Source organism: Battus philenor, unplaced genomic scaffold, assembly GCF_028537555.1.
Source record: "Battus philenor isolate CCGP_79_NKW_IND1 unplaced genomic scaffold, ilBatPhil1.0.hap1 SCAF_5, whole genome shotgun sequence".
Taxonomy (NCBI): Eukaryota; Metazoa; Arthropoda; class Insecta; order Lepidoptera; family Papilionidae; genus Battus; species Battus philenor.
In genome coordinates this window covers 13,070,463-13,095,463 of record NW_027181715.1, presented here as the reverse complement: position 1 = coordinate 13,095,463, position 25,001 = coordinate 13,070,463, and the positions used below count along the sequence as shown (strand labels likewise).

The following is a 25,001-nucleotide window of genomic DNA, read 5'->3' as shown; positions in this document are numbered from 1 at the left end:
CCACTGCATGTGCGGAGGTGGCTAGATATTGGTCCTTTCTTATTTAGGATGGACTTCCGCAATGTAACGCCTGAATCCATTAAATATCCAACAATAGGTGCCGTGAGGGCCGCCGGCTACCTCACAATTTTTCATCTGTACATCTAAGGGACATTATTTTTTTCCGACACTCCAGTAATTATTAGCCTCATTAGGCACCTAGCAACTGGATCACGGGATGGTATACGATTTGCAGCATGTTTTAGAAGCGGTTACCATGGATGCCAATGAGACCGGGGGCGGCCTCACTTTTTATATAAAATTTACATTAGAATATGTATATAGAAACCTTTCTTTGTATTGAATTCACAATTTATTCATATTTCAAAGCTGGCTTTGAAAACCTATCGTGTTTTCTGTGTTACAAAAACGTGACCCGCCGGCGACCTCATGGCACACCGAGTACTCTGTTACCTTTAAGTGTCATGAAGGTCGCCGGCGGTCTCAGTACATAATGATATACATAATGTGTTATATTCATTCATAAAATGTAAAGATCCCAAATTTTCACATAAGGAAAGCCTACACTTGATATTTCCATTTGGCACCTGGGGAAGTCATGGCCAAAACAGCTTGGCAGTTAGAAGGTTAATGTAATGATTATATCAACTAATATCATGTTTCGAGTTAACATTAATAAAAAAAGGGTTCCGTCTGGAAAACATCGTCATATAACCGTACTATGTTATACTTTATGTCCCGGTACTATCATAGTATAAAATACAATACCGTTTGCAGATGGGCGTGTCACTGTACAGAAGAGACTTGCACAACATCTCGCTCAAGCTCCGCGCGGCCAACGAGATAATGCAATTTAATATACTTCAAGTATTCCCCTTTACCAGCGAAAGCAAAATGATGGGCATCATTGTTCAGGTATGTTGAAATATAATTGTTAAAGGTCTAATTTGGTGAATACAAAGTTCTTTTCCTGTCAATTAAGCCTGTCAGTGTCGAGAAATATTTTTTTTGAATGATAAATGAAATATTATTGTTTATGATCCTATGTCTGTAGTACATGCAGAGCAAGCGATTTTACGCTGTATTTTTAAGGTAATACGATATAATATTGCCAACTTTATATCGAACACATCAGACTCGTACGCACCCGGGGTGTTCGAACAATCTGTCCACATGTCTATGTCTGTCATTTGAAGGTTAATAATACAGTAAAAGGTGTTTATATTTATCTCGGGATACAAGTTCCATAAATATGCCGCGAATAAATAATACGGAATAAAGGGAAAACCGTGAATACATTAATTAAATTATACTCATAAGAGATAATAGATAAATCGAGAATAAGAGATAAATTGAAGTTTTTTAACATTTTGATTAATCATCTACCTAAATAATGGTTTGAAGAATTTCGTAATTTTCTCTTGCTTGGCAGTTTTATAAGCTCCTACAATTGAGATTGATACGCAGCAGTCGCATTAGCAATTTGCTTCTTAAAAATGAGTCTTCGTTCCACAGACAGATGAATGTTGATAAAGAAATCTCAAAGCTCATTTGACATTCTTAAACCTTCACTAGTCCTCTATCCATGTTTTATATGACTGACTAACTTTTCTTTATGTTGTTGTTTTACCCTTTCATTATGTTGAGCTTTGGGTTCACCGACATAAAAGCCATAAATCAATCGACATAGCCCAGCGAATTGGCAAGTTGAAGTAGCGGTGGGTAGGTCGCAGGGCTGAGGTCCTAAGATTCTGAAGTAGAGTCTACCGGCAATAAAAGGAAACGTCAACTTTACAAGGTAGACTGCTGACCTTGTTAGGGTCGTCTAAATATGTTGGACGTAGCTCACGTCCAGTTGGTCTTATTTTAAATATATTGGGACATCAATGTCCAAACTGGCTGTGAATAATGATGATGAAAGGACTTACAACACGTCAAATGAATGATATTGTTTCTTTTGGAAAGAAATCTCTATTGAAAGATGAAATTTTAAAATATTGCAGGAGGAGAATACGGGCGCTATAACGTATTACGTTAAAGGCGCTGACGTGGCCCTGTCGAAGCTCCTGAACTCCTCGTGGCTCAGCACCGAATGCAGCAAGCTGGCTGCAGACGGGCTGCGTACTCTCGTCGTCGCCAAAAAGACCATGTCCAAGAACGAGTACTTGGAGTTCGAGGTATCGTGTTTACTAACGTCATCTTTGACCTTCGCTAAATGTTATTATTTCGGCCGAAGGACGTTCATTGCCGGACTTAGACCTCCCCACATCACCAATAAGATTTGAGAACAGACGGCTTAATGTTACCTTCCCCATTTTGTCGCTTACATAAGTTAAGATTGTTGGTTATAATATGTTAATTTAATTATATGTAAAAATTTGGCTTTAGGTATAGATAATTATATATGTATAAAATAATAGTAAATTGAAACATCCAAAATATCAAAATGTTTGAAGACACAGGTCTTTGAGCAATATGGTTTACCGGTGATGACATAAGTATCAAAGATCTGGTCGTTTAAAAGGTCTCATTAGAAGGCTCAAGATCAAGTACCGCTGCGATACCTAATCAGAAATTAATAGATACCCAAAAGTACCAAGGTTACCCATGTAGCTCGAAGTATTGCTCGTCTGCTATTAGGGTCGAAGGGTTCTCGTGTGGCAACTCCGGACCAGTAGACTAGGCAATGGTAGGCCCACCACTAAATGGGCCATTGACATGGTTAAAGTCGAGGGAAGTCGATGGTAAGGCAAGACCAGTCATCATGGCGATCTTAATGTCAAAACCAGTCATAGTTAAGTTAAGAGTTAAGTCGGTTACAAGTCTTCACTTGTAACATTATAACAGGTTACAAGCAGAAAATAAAGCAAACTAAACAGTAAAGAAGCAAATTAAAAAAAATTGTAATAAAGTGAACTTACAGACATGACCGAAAAAAAATTAGGTTTATACACCTTCTGAGCAAATGAAAAGTGGCCGTAAAAGGATCTAGGTTGTATTGCAATTAATGAAAGGCACACATTATTTAATAATCAATGGTTTCAGAAATATTAATATAATATGAATATGTTAGTAACAAGAAGCGTTTACAAAATAAAATTACTACATTGTTAAGTTAATTATTATTAACTATCTGTCTGTACAGACTTTGTACTGCCTGAAGTTATCTGCCTTTGATATTCGAATAGAAAATATATATTAATTTAATATATTTCACTGATCATTTTATACATGTTGTTTCGAAATAAGTGTAAAAGTATAGTTTTTACATCTATAGCCAACCACCCTGTATAATTTGTCAATTTTGTCAGGACATCTATTGACACGTGTACATTGTTTCAGAGCGAGTACAAGGAGGCGCGGTTGAGCGTGACGAACCGCAGCGAGCGCACGGCGGCGGCACTGTGGCGGCTGCAAAGCGGGCTGACACTGCTTGGCCTCACCGGCGTCGAGGACCGTCTCGCCGAGAACGTACCGCGCACGCTAGCCATGCTACGAGCTGCTAACATCAAGGTATACACTCGTACCTGTCTTTGTGGAACCTAATTGACGAAATTATCAATAAAAGAAAATGGATCCATGAACCATTTCATCACCATGTCAGCTGATTGAATCCCGCTACTCGGCAAATGTCTCGTGGGCACATACCATACACTCTAGCCATGCTACGAGCTGCTAACATCAAGGTATACACTCGTACCTGTCTCTGTCGAACCTAATTGACGAAAGTATCAATAAAATAAAATGGTTCCATGAACCATTTCATCACCATGTCAGCTGATAGAATCCCGCTACACGGCAAATATCTCGTGGGGACATACCATACACTCTAGCCATGTTACGAGCTGCTAACATCAAAGTATACACTCGTACCTGTCTTTGTGGAACCTAATTGACGAATGTATCAATAAAATAAAATGGTTCCATGAACCATTTCATCACCATGTCAGCTGATAGAATCCCGCTACACGGCAAATGTCTCGTGGGCACATACCATACACTCTAGCCATGTTACGAGCTGCTAACATCAAAGTATACACTCGTACCTGTCTTTGTGGAACATAATTGACGAAAGTATCAATAAAATAAAATGGTTCCATGAACCATTTCATCACCATGTCAGCTGATAGAATCCCGCTACACGGCAAATGTCTCGTGGGCACATACCATACACTCTAGCCATGTTACGAGCTGCTAACATCAAAGTATACACTCGTACCTGTCTTTGTGGAACCTAATTGACGAAAGTATCAATAAAAAAAATTGATTCAATGAACTATTTCATCATCATGTCAGCTGATAGAATCCCGCTTCAAGGCAAATGTCTCGTGGGCACGTACCATACACTCTAGCCATGTTACGAGCTGCTAACATCAAAGTATACATTCGTACCTGTCTTTGTGGAACATAATTGACGAAATTATCAATTAAAGAAAATGGTTCCATGAACCATTTCATCACCATGTCAGCTGTTAGAATCCCGCTTCAAGGCAAACGTCTCGTGAGCACATACCATACACTCTAGCCATGTTACGAGCTGCTAACATCAAAGTATACACTCGTACCTGTCTTTGTGGAACATAATTGATGAAATTATCAATAAAAAAATTGATTCAATGAACCATTTCATCACCATGTCAGCTGATAGAATCCCGCTACACGGCAAATGTCTCGTTGGCACATACCATACACTCTAGCCATGTTACGAGCTGCTAACATCAAAGTATACACTCGTACCTGTCTTTGTGGAACCTAATTGACGAAAGTATCAATAAAAAAAATTGATTCAATGAACCATTTCATCACCATGTCAGCTGATAGTATCCCGCTACACGGCAAATGTCTCCTAGGCACATACCATACACTCTAGCCATGTTACGAGCTGCTAACATCAAAGTATACACTCGTACCTGTCTTTGTGGAACCTAATTGACGAAAGTATCAATAAAAAAAATTGATTCAATGAACCATTTCATCACCATGTCAGCTGATAGAATCCCGCTACACGGCAAATGTCTCGTGGGCACATACCATACACTCTAGCCATGTTACGAGCTGCTTACATCAAAGTATACACTCGTACCTGTCTTTGTGGAACATAATTGACGAAATTATCAATTAAAGAAAATGGTTCCATGAACCATTTCATCACCATGTCTGCTGTTAGAATCCCGCTTCAAGGCAAACGTCTCGTGGGCACATACCATACACTCTAGCCATGTTACGAGCTGCTTACATCAAAGTATACACTCGTACCTGTCTTTGTGGAACATAATTGACGAAATTATCAATTAAAGAAAATGGTTCCATGAACCATTTCATCACCATGTCAGCTGTTAGAATCCCGCTTCAAGGCAAACGTCTCGTGGGCACATACCATACACTCTAGCCATGTTACGAGCTGCTAACATCAAAGTATACACTCGTACCTGTCTTTGTGGAACATAATTGACGAAATTATCAATAAAAAAAATTGATTCAATGAACCATTTCATCACCATGTCAGCTGATAGAATCCCGCTACACGGAAAATGTCTCGTGGGCACATACCATACACTCTAGCTATGCTACGAACTGCTAACATCAAAGTATACACTCGTACCTGTCTTTGTGGAACATAATTGATGAAATTATCAATAAAAAAATTGATTCAATGAACCATTTCATCACCATGTCAGCTGATAGAATCCCGCTACACGGCAAATGTCTAGTGGGCACATACCATACACTCTAGCCATGTTACGAGCTGCTAACATCAAAGTATACACTCGTACCTGTCTTTGTGGAACATAATTGACGAAATTATCAATTAACCCTTTCAGGACCATAAGGTTACGGTACCTTATTTAATTAATTTAGCTAGATGCAATGAATTAATAGGCATCCTAAAAACATAATTTATACTAAAAATTCAAAAAAGTTTTACATTTTTTTTGGAAATTTATGGGACAAATATGTCCCTATGGTCGCTAAGGGTTACTTTCTACTTAAACTCTAAATTTTGGTTTACTTGTTGGTAAGTCTGTTTTGTTGTAAATAATGTACATTTGTTACTTAGTGTACTTTTTTTTACTTGTTTATGAATAATATAAATATAATAGGGCAAGTTATTTGTGGTACTCGGCGAAACAATTCCTGTTGTTAGATGATTGGTTAGTGATTAGATGGATCGTTTTTTTGAGACGTTGAAGGTTCAGGTGATTTTTGCCGTTGAAGAGTCGTCGTCTCTTCAACCTCGACATCAAATACCCCTTGGTCATCATCCTGTACTAGAAGTCTTTGGTCTTCGTCATCAAGCACTAAGTCATCTTCCTCATCGCTATTGTCGCCCACAAAAATTTGAAGAATTTTATTTTTTCCAAGTTCAAAAACTCCACGTCCCTTACGAAACATATTCTGAGAAAAATATGAGTAAGAAAATGATAGCATTTTGGTATATCACCAGGCCAAAAGTTAAGAAATTCCGTATAAAAAGTATCCCTTTACGCCGACAGGGACATCCGTGTCCCATAATCTTTATAACGATTTATCACAGAATACAACATAAATACCTTATTACTGAATATTTAGAATAACAATTTACTTACCAGGTAATGATAACTTGACACTGTAAAAACTTGAAAAGCACTTTTACAATATCAATTATTTATTCCAAACAGCAGATCATTCGCGCCAAAAGAACTCTAACGTTCCGATGACGATAAACAACAAACGGTGATAGTTATCCTATATTGCTAGTAAAAAATAATAAAAAGGAACTTTCCGAAATATTAAAACAAAAAAATAATTTACAATGGTAACGTAAATATTTAATTAATCCATGATTTTTGCTTGGGACACCGGCGTCCCCGTGGTCGTGAAAGGGTTAAAGAAAATGGTTCCATGAACCATTTCATCACCATGTCAGCTGATAGAATCCCGCTACACGGCAAATGTCTCGTGGGCACATACCATACACTCTAGCCATGTTACGAGCTGCTTACATCAAAGTATACACTCGTACCTGTCTTTGTGGAACATAATTGACGAAATTATCAATTAAAGAAAATGGTTCCATGAACCATTTCATCACCATGTCAGCTGATAGAATCCCGCTACACGGCAAATGTCTCGTGGGCACATACCATACACTCTAGCCATGTTACGAGCTGCTTACATCAAAGTATACACTCGTACCTGTCTTTGTGGAACATAATTGATGAAATTATCAATAAAAAAATTGATTCAATGAACCATTTCATCACCATGTCAGCTGATAGAATCCCGCTACACGGCAAATGTCTCGTGGGCACATACCATACACTCTAGCCATGTTACGAGCTGCTAACATCAAAGTATACACTCGTACCTGTCTTTGTGGAACCTAATTGACGAAAGTATCAATAAAAAAAATTGATTCAATGAACCATTTCATCACCATGTCAGCTGATAGTATCCCGCTACACGGCAAATGTCTCCTAGGCACATACCATTCACTCTAGCCATGTTACGAGCTGCTAACATCAAAGTATACACTCGTACCTGTCTTTGTGGAACCTAATTGACGAAAGTATCAATTAAAGAAAATGGTTCCATGAACCATTTCATCACCATGTCAGCTGATAGTATCCCGCTACACGGCAAATGTCTCCTGGGCACATTCCATACACTCTAGCCATGTTACGAGCTGCTAACAACAAAGTATACACTCGTACCTGTCCTTGTGGAACATAATTGACGAAATTATCAATAAAAAAAATTGATTCAATGAACCATTTCATCACCATGTCAGCTGATAGAATCCCGCTACACGGCAAATGTCTCGTGGGGACATACCATACACTCTAGCCATGTTACGAGCTGCTAACATCAAAGTATACACTCGTACCTGTCTTTGTGGAACATAATTGACGAAATTATCAATAAAAAAAATTGATTCAATGAACCATTTCATCACCATGTCAGCTGATAGAATCCTGCTACACGGCAAATGTCTCGTTGGCACATTCCATACACTCTTGCCATGTTACGAGCTACTAACATCAAAGTATACACTCGTACCTGTCTTTGTGGAACATAATTGACGAAAGTATCAATAAAAAAAATTGACTCAATGAACCATTTCATCACCATGTCAGCTGATAGAATCCTGCTACACGGCAAATGTCTCGTTGGCACATTCCATACACTCTTGCCATGTTACGAGCTACTAACATCAAAGTATACACTCGTACCTGTCTTTGTGGAACATAATTGACGAAATTATCAATAAAAAAAATTGATTCAATGAACCATTTCATCACCATGTCAGCTGATAGAATCCCGCTTCAAGGCAAACGTCTCGTGGGGACATACCATACACTCTAGCCATGTTACGAGCTGCTAACATCAAAGTAGTTTACTTGTATGGGGTAATGCTGCCGATACATATACTATTTTTGTAGAAAAGAGAGCTATTAGTGCCTTCTATAATAAATCTATGGACTCAGGGAAGTGACTTTAGTGAAGAAAAAATTATGACGGTATATATTCGATATTATGTCGTTTCGTTATCGAGTCTTCTTTGTTAATGTGTCGATTTTACCTCACGGTGTCACTTTTATACGTTCATGCTTTGAAACTAATAGCGCCATCTGTCGACGCCGGCCGAAACTACTAAGTTTCGACATGTATGACTATCTGATTTACATAAAAATTAATAAATGTAAGAAAAATATCATTGTATATAAGGTTAGAACTTGAAGTAAGAAGAAAGACTTGCGGTCGTAGGTCGCGAATTCGATTCCCGGGATACAATCTTATATAACTCATACTTAATGCAATCATTATATAGGATAGCCACTGCTGGGCAGCAACTTCCTCTGCGTAGTATAATACCACATTGCGATCGCCATCCCGCTTGCCAGGCGTGGCGATTATGGTATATCCTTCCATAGATATCTTTGGAGGAGGCGGGGGTGCGCCTAACAATGGGCTGCCATGGGCTGAAACGACAGTGCGTGTTTTTTTTTTAATAATTTCGCTTTTTATTTCATATATTCTTTAGTTTACTTTTGTTTTCTGCTGGAATAATATATATAATATATAGCAAAAAGCATTTAGACATCGTAATACACCTTTTCAGCGTAGAAGTTTAACCTGTACACTTACAAAAGCTGTCGTATTAACACTTAGATCTGGATGCTGACTGGAGATAAGCTGGAGACGGCGCTGTGCATCGCGCGGTCTCTGCAGCTGGGCGGCGGCGCGCGTTGGCTTACAGCTTCCGAGTGCACGTCTCGTCGAGATGCCTACCAGCTGCTTCTAACCCTGGAGAACGCTGATGACTCCACCGACCTCATCATCGAAGGAGAGACGCTGGAGGTCACTGCTAACAAAACAAATTATTTTTATAAAATTACGGTCTTCACGCAGCGTAAACAATTATACATACATTTTGTATATAAAATAATTTTTATATACAAGGTCATAAATATTGTTCGATATTGTATCCGAACTCCACTTTATAATGGGACTTGAGTGCGTGTATCGGAACGGTCGGCTTCTTTCACCGGTTTCTTTCACCGGCTTCTTTCACCGGCTTCTTCCTTCTGCTTCCTTCGTCGGACAATAAAAATTGAACTAAAATGTGCTTGTTTTACATCGATACCCAACAAATATATATAAAAAGCTTTAAAAGGGTCAATGTTTAGGTCAGCACAAAAGCTTTAAAGCTTTTACACCTTTATCAAATCACGTGTATAAAGTAGTCATCTGAAATACGTTACAGTATTTTTTTTCTGCCAGTACAAAGTCTACAGGGACAGACAGTAAAAAATAATTATTTTTAATTTATATTAATACCAATTTTGAAAATGTTTTTTACTAGATTATCATTTCTATAATAAAACGCCGGTTATGACATTCGAAAAGAACCAACTTTTTATTATACGTTCAGAAACATACCTACATTTCACTTTATAACAATGACGGTAGGAACACTATACAATCTATGTTCCAATAGATGGCGGTATATGTATATTAATTAATGATTATTTGTATATAAGTTCAACAATTTCGTTATATATTATTTTAAATACCGTCTATTTAATTCGAATAGCATTTTTGCTGTACATTCACACCTTTAGAGGTATTTCCCATAAAAGTAATCATCCTATATATTTTAGACCTTCAGTAATAAAGCTTGTGGCTTTTTTTTTGTTTATTTTTACTAATAAAAAAAATTTTAAAATAAATATATATATACAATGATTAATAGGCAAATTCTCGTTAATCAGAGTTAAAATTAAATCGATGATCAGGAAAAACCGATTGAAAAAAATATTATAATTGCTCATTAACAAATAACTTCGTCCCATTTATAAAACTCGTGTCTAATTTGATTGACTTCTGTGGCATTAGTACCCATATATTATATTTGCTAAAATTGAGGTATTGTACCATCAGACGTGTCTCCAATCGTACGAGGAGGAGTTCGTGGCGGTACTGCAGCGGTGCAGCGGGGTGGTGGTGGCGCGTTGTTCGCCCACGCAGAAGGCACGCGTGGCCAGACTTCTTCGTGCTCGTGGTCACGTGGTCGCTGCCGTGGGCGACGGTGGGAATGACGTCGCTATGATACAGGAGGCTGATATGGGTGAGTGTTTCAAAACGTAATTCCTTTTCGACTTTGAGTTGACGATATTCATATACAGGATAAATTTTTATAGGTGTAAACGTTTAAATATGTATGGCTAATTTATCAGCAAAAACATTATAGGTTTTTGTAATTTCCAATCACGAATAATGGAGTTTGTTATAAAGAAACGCACTATTGTAGCAGGCTTTTAATTTGGCACGTCGAGATCAGCTTAGCGGCTGATTTCGAAGACATGAAATCGGAAAATTTTATTTTTTGGTATTTTGCAATATACGCTTAGGATTTCTTTATCAAATCGAATTAGAAATAAAGAGATCCGTTGATGATGGAAAGTAAACGGCATAGCTCAGCGGATTGGCAAGTTGAATAGGCAGTGGAGAAAAGGCAAGCTGCTGGGACCTAAAGGTTTTACAAGGACTAAGAATCGGTTAGAGCAGTGGATCTCCGCTCACTAGGTGGACACGTGATCTTGTGAAAATGTTCCCATTGGAAGTCTAAAGAAAAAGCCTATGTCCAACAGTGGACTTTCTTTGGCTGAAATAATGATGATGATTAATAAATCAATTTTTTCGTTGATTTCATGGTTTGTGATATCAACCTGTATCTATGTATATGTAACTATATCAGTGTTTAATATATCTGAGCGTGGATTGTGGAATTGTGGTTGACGTGTAAGTTGTTCCCAGGCGTGGGTATAGAGGGCGCTGAGGGTCGAGCGGCGTCGCTGGCGGGCGACGTGAGCGTGCGTTCTTTTGCGAGTCTGGCTCGCCTGCTGCTGGTGCACGGGCGACGGGCCACCATGCGCTCCGCCGCCCTCTGCCTGTTCATCGTACATCGCGGCCTTATCGTCTCCACCATGCAGGTACCTAGATAATCATCACAACTATATATTACCAAGCTTCTAACATCATTATCCTCATAACTGGGTTGTTATCCACTGGTGATGAAATTACCTTCGTCTTTATTATACATCACCTGTCGCTATCTTTCAAGTATCAAGCGGATTTACTCCGATCAACTGCTGGGCCTAGGATTAGTTGATTACCAGGCTTATTCTCGGTTGATGATGTTAGCCCGGGGGCTTTATAGCTTTATCGAAACTTCAAAAATCGGAAGGGTTAGTGAACTTAAAAATGAAACAAAAGCTGGACAGATGTGTTCCAGCTGCACGAAGTCTGTCGCACGTAGTAAAGCGTTCAGCCCGAGTAGAGCTGTGTTGTCTTGATGTGTATGCAGCTTAGCTATGCGGCAGCGTGGACCACAGACTAAAGGAAGGATCCGGATCCAACCTGGGTTCACCCACGCTGTTCGCGGTTAGGGAGCGGGCGGCTGTTCCCTGAAGATGGGTGTTGTGGTTGATTACCAGGTCATTTATTGGACGTAAAACTTGCATTACTATAAAGAGTATGTTGTAATTTTTATTCAATTTTTTAAAACCACCTATTTAACTACTTTTGACCATGGAGACTAAAATTGTTAAAAAATACCAAAGGTGTCTTGACATATTTTGTTTACATCGAGACTGATAAAAATCTGAGAAAGTATACTCTTTTTAATAATCTTTTTAAGCGGCCACTCTACCACTGGTCTAATATCGACGTAGAAATCGGCTAAAAGAAGCTTCGGATTCGTAGTTGTGAATGGATTTTATTGTCATTTAAGGCCTGAAGTAAGCCCGGAAGATAAAAGCATAATTGTGCTCTTGGGTTGCTGTAACACAGAGTGCTTTGGAAGTATGACCACCTTTCCAAGGGATACGCTTAGACGTTTATCTCTACCAGAGATTCTAGGGTTTATCTAAAGTACTGTAAATAGTACAACGTGGGTTTCAGTGCGCCTAACATTTTTTTTCCAAGTTTTTTAAATAACGCAGTTCGCCGATAATAATAAATATACTTTTTTACAGGAATTTTAAACATATATATACAACATCAAAATCTAGGATAATACCGTACCCTCTCCTCTTCTGTGTATACATAAATAAACAAACCGACAAAAATTCCGTGGACACGTATCACATACGTTTAAAAATCCCTAGAATGGTTCCCATTGTAACATAGCGAATTCCTATACTGAGTAGACATCATATGCGCATAAAAAAAGTCTTTAATTAACCTTACAATAGAAGAAGTAAAAATAAAATTCTTTATTCCGCTGTCCGCAGGCTGTGTTCTGTGTGGTTTTCTACTTTTCGTCGGTGTCACTTTATCCTGGTTTTCTCATGGTCGGCTACGGAACTGTTTTCACTATGCTTCCGGTCTTTTCTTTGGTAAGTATTATTTGTATTTCAATTACAGTACCTGGCGATAAATAATACACATCGACCTTCGGAAAGAGGCAATCGGCTATCTCTGTCGCACGAATTACAATGATTGACAAAACGTCACATCTGAGTGTGGGACAGAGATAGTGCTCTACGAAGCCGAAATTAGCCGATTGTCTCTTTCCAAAGGTCGATGTGCAATAATTATCGCCGGGTACTGTATATACTTCTTTAAGGTCTTTCTCCATTATATTTAATTGGACGTTCTATAAAATAACGAAATAGAAGAATTACTTGGAGAATATTATATGAATACTAGCTGATACCGCAAACGTTGTTTTGCAAAAAAAATAGTTTTTAATTAACAAATAAAAAATAAGGGTTGATCGTAGAGGGGTAAAAATTTAGGGTTGTATGTATTTTTGCATGCTGTTTCATTAAAAAAATAAAAGCAAAAAATATTGTCTAAAAAATTTAAAAAAATTAGGGGTGGACCACGCTTAACATTTAGGGGGATGAAAAATAGATGTCCGATTCTCCACCCTGGCCGATATGCACGCTAAGATTCACGAAAATCGGTCGAGCCGTTTCGAAGGAGTTCAATCACGCACACCGTGACACGAGAATTTTATATACAGTAATTTAGGCGAGGGATACGTTCCAAAAAAAATTGCGTTAACTGAAATTCGCGTATAACGAGGTTTATGATTAAACATAGTCAAAAATTATTACAAAAAAATACAAATCATTTTAATCAATCACTTTAATTCTAGGAACACTTTATGCAATACATACTCTTTGTTTTTTACGGAAAAATACATCTATTGTCTTTTGGGTAACGTTTTGTTTACGTTCTTGTAAAATACGTTCATAACACCCAACACTGTTTTTAATTGTTTGACAGATGGTCAAGACACCATAGAGAAGTTGATGACTCATTATATTTATACGCACTCTTTCGCGTAATTCGAGGCATTTGAGCGCGAAATTTGCAATTCGCGTTATAGTGAAACCGCGTATATCGGGGTCGCGTGAAGCGGGGTATTACTGTTATAGATTTTACTTACAAGAAATATAAAACAAAAGAACAAAGTAATAAATATTAAAATGACGGTAGGTAGCATGGGTAGGTCTGGGATGCGAGAAATCGCTGAATGCAGGCAAGACATGTGCAATACCTTGCAATGAGCGTCAATCGACGGACATGATGATCATGCATCAATAATTCTACGTAATTATCACTTGTTGAAGGAACAAATGTTTCTAAGTTTCTATTAGCGACGTAATTTTGAACGGGTTGTTTTCCAACAGGCACTTCGAACTATTCTAAAAATATATTAACTATAGATAATTAATAACACAAATCTTTACAGGTTCTCGATAAAGATATACCAAGTACGACGGCGTTAAGATATCCGCAGTTGTACCGGCAGTTAGCGAAAGGAAGGCAGCTCTCTTACAAAACTTTCTACATGTGGATTGGGATTTCTATTTATCAAGGTACTAGAGTGCTTTTATACAATAACAGTGTTTCCTAAGGTGGTGCCCACGCCCCTCAGGAGGGCAATTCGAAAGTGGATTCGAAACAAGTTTAACCCTTTAAGAGGGCGTAAGAATTTTTGAAAGGATATGGTGGGATAAAATGTTGAGAAATAAAGCTTTTTAGTAAATGTTCTCAATGGAGCCGTGTTACACTCAATGTCGTTGAAGCTATTTAAGGAGTGGTAATGGGTTCAGATCAAATGGAGGCATTGTGAAATACTTATTTTTTAAGGAAAAAACTAGTTTATATTATATTACTGTCTTATAAGCATAATAGTAATACAAAAGTACAATTGTCGGTCTTATCGTATTTATTACTGTTATCCTTTAAATGATTTGAAAAAGATTTTTATTTTAACTAAAAGATTTCGACTGATATTGAATATCAGTCGAAATGAAGAACAGTTAGTGTGGGTAACAGTGTATGGTATTACACCTCACTACCGTGTAAGGTCTCAAAAAAAAGAATCCGTTTAAATTTGTTGTCGATTCCAGGATTAGAGAGTTTATTTTTAGTGTTTGAAACCGTGGCAGCTTAAAGTTGAAGAAAGCCGTGATAGGGAAGTTAAATCTGATTCTAATTTATATCAAATTACACTTTTATTCATGTGAAATGATACTATGTGCATAATAATATATATAGAAAAAGGAATAATAAACATTTGCCATGGCCGTTTTAACGATGAACTAAATCATACTTTGTGTAGTCTTTATCTGATTTAATCTTTTTTAACAAGTTTTTGTTTAGTTTTAAATAATATTTACGACCCTATGAGATTAGCTTACGAGAAGCAAGAAATAGAGAGAGAAAGAGAGACAAAATATTTTTTAATTTCTTGTATTAATTTGTAACCTAACAAATTAATAGTATAATTTTTAAAATATTTTGTTTCTCTAGTATAGACAGACAATTCAAATAATAAACTATATCTAAAAGAGTGAGAGTAAGTTTTTACTTTTAAATCGCCATTTCTACATCTTCTCCTTTTCATTTACCACAAAAAGTGAGGAAGTAGCCTAACTAAATATTTAATCTGAATGGACCCACCCAATCGAATAATTTACTATTTTTAAAAGGGTAGGAGGAGTAAGTTTTTTCTTTAAAATCATCATTTCTCAATCCCATTCTTTTGGTATACATAAAAAGGTTAGGAGATAGCCCAGTTAAATATGTAGTCTGAATGCGTGAGCAGACTCTTTGAATTGTGTACTATTATAGTCAATCGTTATATCAAATCTCGCACAGGTGGTGTTATAATGTACGGCGCGCTAGTGCTGTTCGAAGACCAACTGATACACATCGTGGAGATAAGCTACACGGCGCTGATCCTCACGGAGCTGATCATGGTCGCCCTCACGGTAGCCACCTGGCACCGGCTAATGGTTCTCGCGGAGCTGGTCAGCCTCGCGATGTACACGGCCACCCTGCTCATATTCACTACGTACTTTGGTAAGTACAGTTTTACATCCAATTGACAAATAGCGCGCAGAACATATGGCCGCTGGAGCCTCAAGGTTCTGGAGAACCAAAGACTAGCAAACGCTTAGTAGAACATCCCTCCGTGAGGTGGACAGAGAATCACGTTAAAGAAGACTGGATACAGTTCGTTCCCAACTGGAGATATTGGAAATTTATGATAGAGGCGTATGTCCAGCTGTGGACTTCCTAAGACTGAGGCGATGACGATGAAATGTCTTGTCATGATTCAATAAAACTCTAACGATTGTATGATCATGAAGTGCACCGCCCGCCAGCCCGCTGATAAATGCGTTTGCGGCAAACAATGCGAATCACACAACCGCCACCGTCAAATTACTCAACACGTGTTTCACCCCTCCACGGGGCATCTTCAGGAGTTATGTTACACCGATTAGTGCCAAACACAGAGTGCAACTCTCAGAGTCAAACTCTCAAGTTTGCCGCATACGAATTTATCAGCGAGTTGGCGGGCGGTGCAATTTGTTGCACGACTACCACTGCAAGTGCGGAAGTGGCTGAATATTGGTCCTTTCCTTACTTAGTATGGACTTCCGCAAGGTAACGCCTGATTCCATTAAATATTTAGCTATGTGTTTTTATTCGTAGACGCAGACTTCATACGTCATTGGGACTTCTGGTGGAAGGTGACGACAATAACACTGATCTCTTGCCTGCCGCTCTACATTGTAAAAATTATGCACAAAAAGTGGAGGGATCGTCAGTACAAAAATTTACGAAAGTGACCATTACACGAACTGGTTTTTGGTTCGAAATTACTCTATTAGTTATTAAATTTCACAAAAGTAGCTAAATGACATATGCGTTAATTTCATTTCCTTTGTAATAATATATATGCGACAAATATCACCACTCTTACATAAATAGCGAATGAAAATTACATTAAAATGAGGGTCTATTTGCAAAACCTGCTGTATGAATTAATGAGCAAAATTTACTTTTTAATACTAGCAACACTAAAACAATAATTGATAGTAATTGTGTATACTAGAGAAATGGGACAGGCCAACAACTTCTGGCGTTAAAAAACTTGCTGGGAAAGATAAAAATGAAAAATAATTTTAATACGTAGTAATCACAATTTTGAACTATTTGTATTTTACATTGTTTTATTTATTTATTTTTAAACTATCGATTTTTGGATAGTTTGTAAAAACGGTTGATTATCTCAACCTACAATTAATCAACCTTTATATATGACAAATCAAAAAAATCACAATCACCTCTATCCCATAAAGAAATAAATAAAATCACCTGTTAGATTCAAACCTTACTCTATTCAGTTTCAGACATACAAATCTTTTAATGCAATGAACAGCGGCCTTCACGAATAATTTAAATGCAAAACTATTTCTATCTATACTTTTATTTTTAATCTGCCCCAGATAAAAAAATAAAAGCTTACTCTATAAATTCATCGTAATAAAAGACTACTGAAAAAAAAATTAAAAATGAATGGTGATTTTGAATTCAGACCACCTATCTGTGAAGCTAACTTTTACAGTATGCTTATGTTTATTTCATTTAATACTGCTTATATATTCCATTACATTCTGCGTAATCATATTTTTATTTATAATGGCTCCTATTTTGAAGAAGCCTGGTCTATAAATATAAAGTTGAAGCAGATATCAACTTAACACAATTTCAGATCGAACTGTCCCATACAATTTACCTGAGTAGCAATATGTATGAAATGTGTTGAATGAAAATATTCCAATTTACTTGTGATTACAATAGCTTGTACGAAAGAACGAATGATAGTGAATGAATTATGGGTTTTTTATTACATTTTATAGTAAAAATAAAGATTTTTACATTAAATATTTCCAACATTTCTTTTCAATGAAAATCAGTATTTATTTTTCTATTTTTCATCTTAAATTTTTTATTAATTAATTAAGATCATGTATCAATGTAGTAAATATAGTAATAATTAAATATAGTTGTAATAGGACCATTTATAGCGTGTGTGACATCATTAATTTTGTTTCTATGATTGTAACACAAAAAGAAACAGTTTTGAAGAATCTATGTTCGACTTACCAATAAGACAACTCTCATTTGTGCCGTCAGTGCATCGTTATTTATACCTACCTAGTTATGTTCGCTTAAAATATGTGTCTACCCTACTTTAAAAAAATTCTACAATTTAATTTGCAATGTGGTCACGCCTAGTATTTAAAAGATTTTCTTTTTCCAACTATAATATGCATTGAGCAGAAATACGTTTTTGTACTGCAATACTTTATCTGTAAATTTAATTGTGATTAATCGAAGCAATGGTTATGACAATAAATTTGTCTAAATGTTAAATATCATAAAAAAAAATTTAAGACGATGTCAATCAGGTTTAACTAATTTCTTTTTTAACTAACACGGTTTTCATGTTTTTGTTATTTTATCTTATTTATTTATTTACACTTTTTTGTGCACCATTGACAATAAATAGAGGGAGAAATAGTAACAATTCATATGGTACAAGAGGCGGTATTATCGCTCAACGCGATCTCTACCAGATAACCTTTCGATGGAGACAGACATGAAGGAGAGGGCAGTTTAGGGTTTATTAAACCATCATTATATCTGTATGTGTATATATATATATGTATATATATATGTATGTATATATATATATGTGTATATATATAGTCAGTTTTATACACATACAATATATATATATAAATATATATATATATATATATATATATATATATATAAATATATTGTATGTGTATAAAACTGACTGAATTCGCGTTTGACCATCAAATGCCTTGATGAGAAGCGACAATGTGGTGAAAAAGAAGGTAGGTACTAATATAATAATGGCATACACAGGATGTTGAAAATATTTATCCATTTTTATATGTAATTAATGTACATTGATAATAATATTTAAAATAAATGTATAAAATCACAGAGATTTGTTTATTAGTTAATAAAATTAATATAACTAGTATTTATATATTTAATATTTATAGTTAACCGTATTGTTACTGTGATTCCGATTTAGATAGATTAGTTATAGCTATGTAAGATGAATTCCACAGAATTTTTTTTTGTAAATGTATCTTTATGTGAGATGTATTGTAATGTCATAAATAAGGTACAAATTTTGTTACATTGTGATATCTTTATTTATTTCATAGTATATCTCTATGTTAAAAGCATGGTTATGGGAAAGTATTGCGTACCCTTTGAAATTGTTTAATATTTATCAGTAACATTATGCAGGATATATGGATGGTTTGTATAACAAAATGTTTGTATTAAATGATTTGAAATTAATCATTTGTTTTATTTTCGCAACTACCTCAAGGGCTATTGATTTTTACTGGACTATTCAAGTTATACAGGTTCGATGGGTCAAGATGCCTAAAACTTTTATAGGCCGCTACATACTATCGCTAGCTTCCTGACTTTTAGATCGTTTAGTCGAACGCTCAATAGCTGCTTGAGTTTGCACCGGCTTGAGCTCTGTCTCAGCATATGCTTAACACTCCGACTCAAAGGCGACCGAATGGGCTTAAACTCTATTTAGTCGATTATTATTGCCTGACTAACATTACTGCCGAAAGCAAGTAGTAATAGAAGTGGAGGTAAAAATTCCAGTAACCCTAAAGAGTTAGGCGTCTTATTAAAAGACTATTGTAACACTTTATCAATTTATTTAACACACGAACAAATTATTATTAGCGCTTGAGTGCGAGCAAAAAGGACGTGCATTCGTCGTAGGACTCTGGGGCGCAATGTGCTCTGCGACCGAGTGAAAGCGGGCAATAGAACAAAGGCGCAAAAGAAATAAAAGAAACAAAAGTAACAAAAGGTCTGCGCCCGCGTCACCGGTGCGTGCATGTGCCCGCTGCACTAATTCGGCACACTAAGTTCGCCGGTCGGCTACGCTCGCCCACAAAATCTTACACCTATTATTCATTCAGACATCACGTCAGTGTATATACGACTCCCACAACCCTTTTATATATTATGTATGATTGCTGTGTTCGCCAATGGTTTATAAGCGGACCACAGAGTCCAGGCCTATTTATTTCCGAATGGCTTTGTTGATATAGAGCTAAAACCGCTTATATCATTATGCTCATTGTAGTTGCAACACTTGATGCTACGCACAACAACCTATTTGGTAACCCTTCATAACATTTGTGAGAACTTTTCATGGTATAGTTCTCGCAGAATATCATGAAATATAATTTTTATTATACATTTATATAAATGTTATTTATGTGATCGTCGTTTCAGCCCATAGGCGCCCACTGCAATGCATAATCCTCCCCTAGAGATATCTATGGGGGTACATGCCATAACCGCCCCGCTTAGCAGGCGAGTTGGCTATCGCAGTGTGTATCATGGTACGCAGAGGATTTTGCCCATCTAGAAATCTAATATTATGCGCTCATATTGTTGTCTATTCATATGTAAGAAAAGGACCAATATTTAGCCACATCCGCACATGCAGTAGTAGTCGTGCAACAAAGTGTCATCTTCAGGAGTTATGTTACACAGTTAACATTACTCCTGAAGAGGCCCCGTGGTAACGTAACGCCTAATTCCATTGTCTATTCATATCACTATCCCGTCTGGAACAATTTTTAAAATTTATTCAAAGTAAACAGTCGATAGATAAATAGATGATAGAAATGTCATCGTTTCAACTCATAGATGCCCACTGCAAGGCATTGGCCTGCTTTGCCGCAGAGGATGCTGGTTTGTCCATCCTCTGAAAACTTGTTTGTTAGCAGTGGCAATACTATATAATTAATACACAAAATGTGAATTATATATAAGACCCCGTAAATCGACCTGACCTAAAATCGAATGTCTCAGCTCCCTGCCGTTGGGCTACTATGTTCATTTTATATAGAATTATTCACTCTTCGCTTAAAGTAGGTTGTCGGTCGGGACTCGTGGGTTAGCAATTAGGTTATATTATGTAGCTTCTAGTGTGGCGACCACATTACATCTGAAGCGAAGCCAGGGGCGGCTTAACCTATTTAAAGGCTTAGAGTATCGTCTTGGACCATCATGGTACAACAATGATATAACAGAAGTGGCCAGCCAGCGCTGTGGCGGCAATTATCAAACGCGGGCGCTCTATGGGCGGATTCTTTTTCGAACATTTTGTATCAACTCGAAATAAACCTTATTTCACTTATTTAAAGTTTAATACTGTAAGCTATACCTACTTATAAAATGGCTTGTTGGAATATGAGAAAACTTTCTTTTTAAGACAAAGTTAATAGTTATAGGGCAGAGTGGGGGGGTCAGGACTAGGGGGCGCCAGGGTTTCATTGCACACGAGCGCTACAGAAGCTAGAGCCACCCCTGAGCGAAGCAGACAGTTGGATCGGTGTAAACGTCAAATAATACTTTTTACTCGCTGCTTCGTTTGCATGCCTTGTTAAGCTTTATGGGTTTTGAAACAATAGATAATTGTCTTGCTAATTTACAACAGACTTCGTGTTAACTGCTAAAGTGTAACAGGATTGTAACTCCTGTGCCGCGGGACAGTGGGAACTGTTCAAATATTAACTCCGCAGGTGTAAAGGCATGTCATTGACAATTCAAAATCCCGTAATGCCTTCACGTATGAAACAGTCATGTGGTTTACTTCACACAACAGTATTTCATTATATTTAAAGTTCTACGTATAAAAAAGTTCTACGTGTAAAAAATTTCATCATTGAGAAACGAAAAAACATCTGCAATTAAATTTAACAAATTTTTAATTTCTTATCAAAATTAAATAAATCTTAAACAACGTGTCTTAAATTATAATAATTGCAATTAAAATCTTATTCACAAAATAATATTCCTAGCAAGATTTAGTTACCTGTTGGAATTAATTTTTTGGAGGTGTCGTGAACGAGGTTACCTCCATCTCTGTACCAGACGTTGTGGACTTTGCTTGAGACGCTTTGGAAGCGACTCGCCTAGCCCAGGAGAGGTCGCGTGAATGCTTAAATTTGCGACAACGGGATTTGGAACTGTCAGAGGTGATGGATTGTTCCGTCGTGGAACTACCAGACCAGGCCCAGTCCGATTCCTGTTGTTCACGACCGTAAGTGATTGCTGAACGCGAATTCGTACTAGTTGTATATATTTGAGGTCGCTTTGGATTTGCTCCTTTATCAATTTTGACCTCTGATATAGAGGTCTCGATTTTTGGTGGACTCTTTGCTCTACTCGCTTTATTAATTTCAATTTCTCCACACCCTTCCTTTTTAGTAGGCGGTATAGTTTCCGCTTCACTAGTGTCTTCATTATCACTCATTATTACTGCCATCATCTTTTCTGTGTTTTCGTGAAGATCGTAAACCCTCTGCGTTCTTACAGAGCCCCTAGATGATGTTTTAGTTCTGGACGGCATTCTTCTAGTTCGCGCGCGGTCGCCGTACGAGGAACTTCGACGCGAGGGCAGCATGGCGGGAATCACGGACTCTGCTTTAGAGTATAACATGTCTTTTAAACCCGCTCCTCCCGTCTCACGGACGGTACAACGGCAAGCGGTACTGTTTCCAAGTATAAAACTGTAACAGATTTGTGATAAACATATTACAACCGCAGCGAGTACAATTAGTATTATATATAACTTAGGAGTCCAATCTGGGTCCATGTACAGATAAGTTTCGCTAAGAACCTTCCAGGGATGCCACCTTGATATCACATGTTCTTCGTCGTCGAAAAGATTGCGACGCGACAACCCTTTACCATAGCTCTGCACCGCAGCGGCGATACGTAGCACTCCACCGTACGCTGAGTAAAGTTTATCATCTGCAAGATGAGGAGCGACGTCTTTCTGCATCCATTGCCACATTTCGTTATTAAAATTCAAGAAATCGCTGTGTCGACATGTTTTAGGCGAATGGCTTAAGATACACCTCGACGCAGTCGTGTAATACTTTAGCAAAATATTTTCAGATCCCGGCGACACCAGGCTAACGAGACCTCCTTTTTTAAAAGGCAATGCAATCGCAGATGGTTCGTATTTATCATCTAATTTAGGCACCGGTAAATGAATACATGAGTTTGCATCTCTTTTCGTTACTAAACCCGAACATGAATTTATTAATTTTCCATGCCCTACAAAAACCTTGACGACTGTTAAATTAGACCATCGAGGTATTCTATCTGGATGAGCCCAGCCTAAACCTTGTGTATTTAAAACCAACTTTATATTCTCTAAGAAATCATGCAAACCCCTGACATCTCTATAAGGCACGTACCCAGCGTAATATGAAAACCTTGCAGTTGGCAATATATCTTTGGTCAAATGAGCGCCTATAGTATCGGCAAGTGCTAACTTCAATATAGCAGCAGAATGTAAATCTTTCTCTTTATCAATAGTACGTAACGCATTTCGGAAATAACCGAGCATTTCTCTTAAATACCTCCCATTAATATTTTCTGGATTTATATTGTATGGCATTGCCTGTTCAAAAATTTTTCTAGCACGTAATTTCGCCACTTCATCTTCGCTCCAGCATTCATTTTTATCGCGCTTGTTATAAAAAATTGTTGTCCCAACATGTGACTTTGAGGCATAGGCTGCCTCTGTAAATATTAATATCATAATATAAATCATAGAGAAATATAAGGTAAAATTGTCGCCATGAAATTTTTGCTGTCATTCGTAACCTCTTGACAAACTATAATCAAAAGTAAATAATGAACATGATCCAGACTCTTCCTCAGCAACTAATTTATTTTCTTTTCAAACTCAAGAATTATTCGACTGATTAACTTCCCTGTTAATTACCCTCTAAAGTTTTTATGGTCTAGTCGGTCACATAGACGGGAGTTCATCTTGTTCCAGTTTTAACTACAAAGTTGTAGCACCAAAAAAGGTGAATTAAATTTGTAATTTGAATAAAGTTTTCACCTCTCTTTTTCTGTGCGGTATCTAGAAAAGGTTACTCATTATAAAAATCTAAATTGCAGCAGCACATGTAGTTTTCAAGAGACCAAAAGTAATATTAGTGATTAGTGATTAATTAGTAACAAAAAGTTAATTATATTAATTGAATTAACTCCTAGTTTCGACTTAATATTATTGCTACATCGAATTAGGTGTCTAATAATTCATTGAATTTCTGGGCGATGTAAATAGTACGCAACTCAGTTGTGAAAAAATATTCTTTATTTGATTTTTTAAACGGATTTTATTTAATACAAATATCCATATAAATATAATTTGGAATATTTCAAGTTTTTATTTCATTCTTGAAGTAAATAGATAACAATAATTAAAAATGTCAAAAAAGTTAACTACATTGTCGATGTGGTTGATGTAAAAATTTCATCTATGGATAAAAGGCGTTAGAAGATTGTTTATACGTTTTAAATTTTATTGTGTTGTTTGTTTATTTAATTTCTAAATTAACAATATTTATTGAATTTTGCGTAAATGTAACACTGTGTGTTAATAATTTAGAAGTACAATATTACTTCTGCGTCGTAACCTGTGATACAATAAAAAATATTTTTTGAAGAATGTCTAAGGTATTATTATATTTATTTCTTGAAAATTTATTATTTATTCTTTGTTCAAGATCGTTAGGTAAATTTTAAATGCTCGCTTAAATTTTTGTCTAGTTTTTTCAAATGTTTACATTTAGACATTGATTATAATTTCTTAGATGGCTAACTATAATACTATTTTCTCAGCTAAAGCAAAATTTACAATATTTTTACTACCCAACTATTAAAATCAGCATTTCTAAGTAACAAGTGATTATGTTATAAATTCATTATTTACAATTCTGGTAATGATAAAACATGATGTTTTATATTTCAAATATCTAATAGAAGTATGGAGGAGCGCATCGATATTATTACAGTTACTATTATTCTTCTATCACTAATTACATTACAATATAAACATGACCTACATGACATTTATTTTAAATTTATTTGAATAAATAAATAAAAAAGGTAAAATAAATAAAAAGTAAAACTAATTACCCAACTATCCATTATAAAGTCAAATATTTTACAAATGTGTCATATAATAGTCTACTTTAAAACTAAACAATATATGCATACAGATCTACAGCAAACAATATTAG

At 36.5% G+C, this 25,001-nt stretch overlaps 2 protein-coding genes across 2 annotated transcripts in view; one reads left to right on the top strand and one right to left on the bottom strand.

Moving 5' to 3' along the window:
• LOC137929333 (probable phospholipid-transporting ATPase IIB) overlaps positions 1-16,899 on the top strand; it is a 31,665-nt gene extending 14,766 nt beyond the window's left edge. The window contains exons 10-19 of the mRNA XM_068772223.1: positions 778-915; positions 2,004-2,177; positions 3,343-3,513; positions 9,154-9,342; positions 10,426-10,612; positions 11,302-11,477; positions 12,780-12,884; positions 14,252-14,378; positions 15,667-15,870; positions 16,507-16,899. Of these exons, the coding sequence (XP_068628324.1) occupies positions 778-915; positions 2,004-2,177; positions 3,343-3,513; positions 9,154-9,342; positions 10,426-10,612; positions 11,302-11,477; positions 12,780-12,884; positions 14,252-14,378; positions 15,667-15,870; positions 16,507-16,643 (1,608 nt within the window). The 3' untranslated portion in view covers positions 16,644-16,899. The remainder of the gene's footprint in view (positions 1-777; positions 916-2,003; positions 2,178-3,342; positions 3,514-9,153; positions 9,343-10,425; positions 10,613-11,301; positions 11,478-12,779; positions 12,885-14,251; positions 14,379-15,666; positions 15,871-16,506) is intronic.
• A 4,816-nt stretch (positions 16,900-21,715) lies between these two features.
• On the bottom strand, positions 21,716-23,518 carry LOC137929795 (uncharacterized). Its single transcript, XM_068772900.1, has one exon. It carries the CDS (start codon positions 23,516-23,518, stop codon positions 21,776-21,778), a length of 1,743 nt encoding a protein of 580 aa, XP_068629001.1. The 3' UTR covers positions 21,716-21,775.
• Positions 23,519-25,001: the final 1,483 nt, after the last annotated feature.

What these genes read in the sequence shown, in the direction of transcription:
- LOC137929795 (XM_068772900.1), bottom strand. Translation starts at nt 23,518, where the DNA reads ATGATTTATATTATGATATTAATATTTACAGAGGCAGCCTATGCCTCA.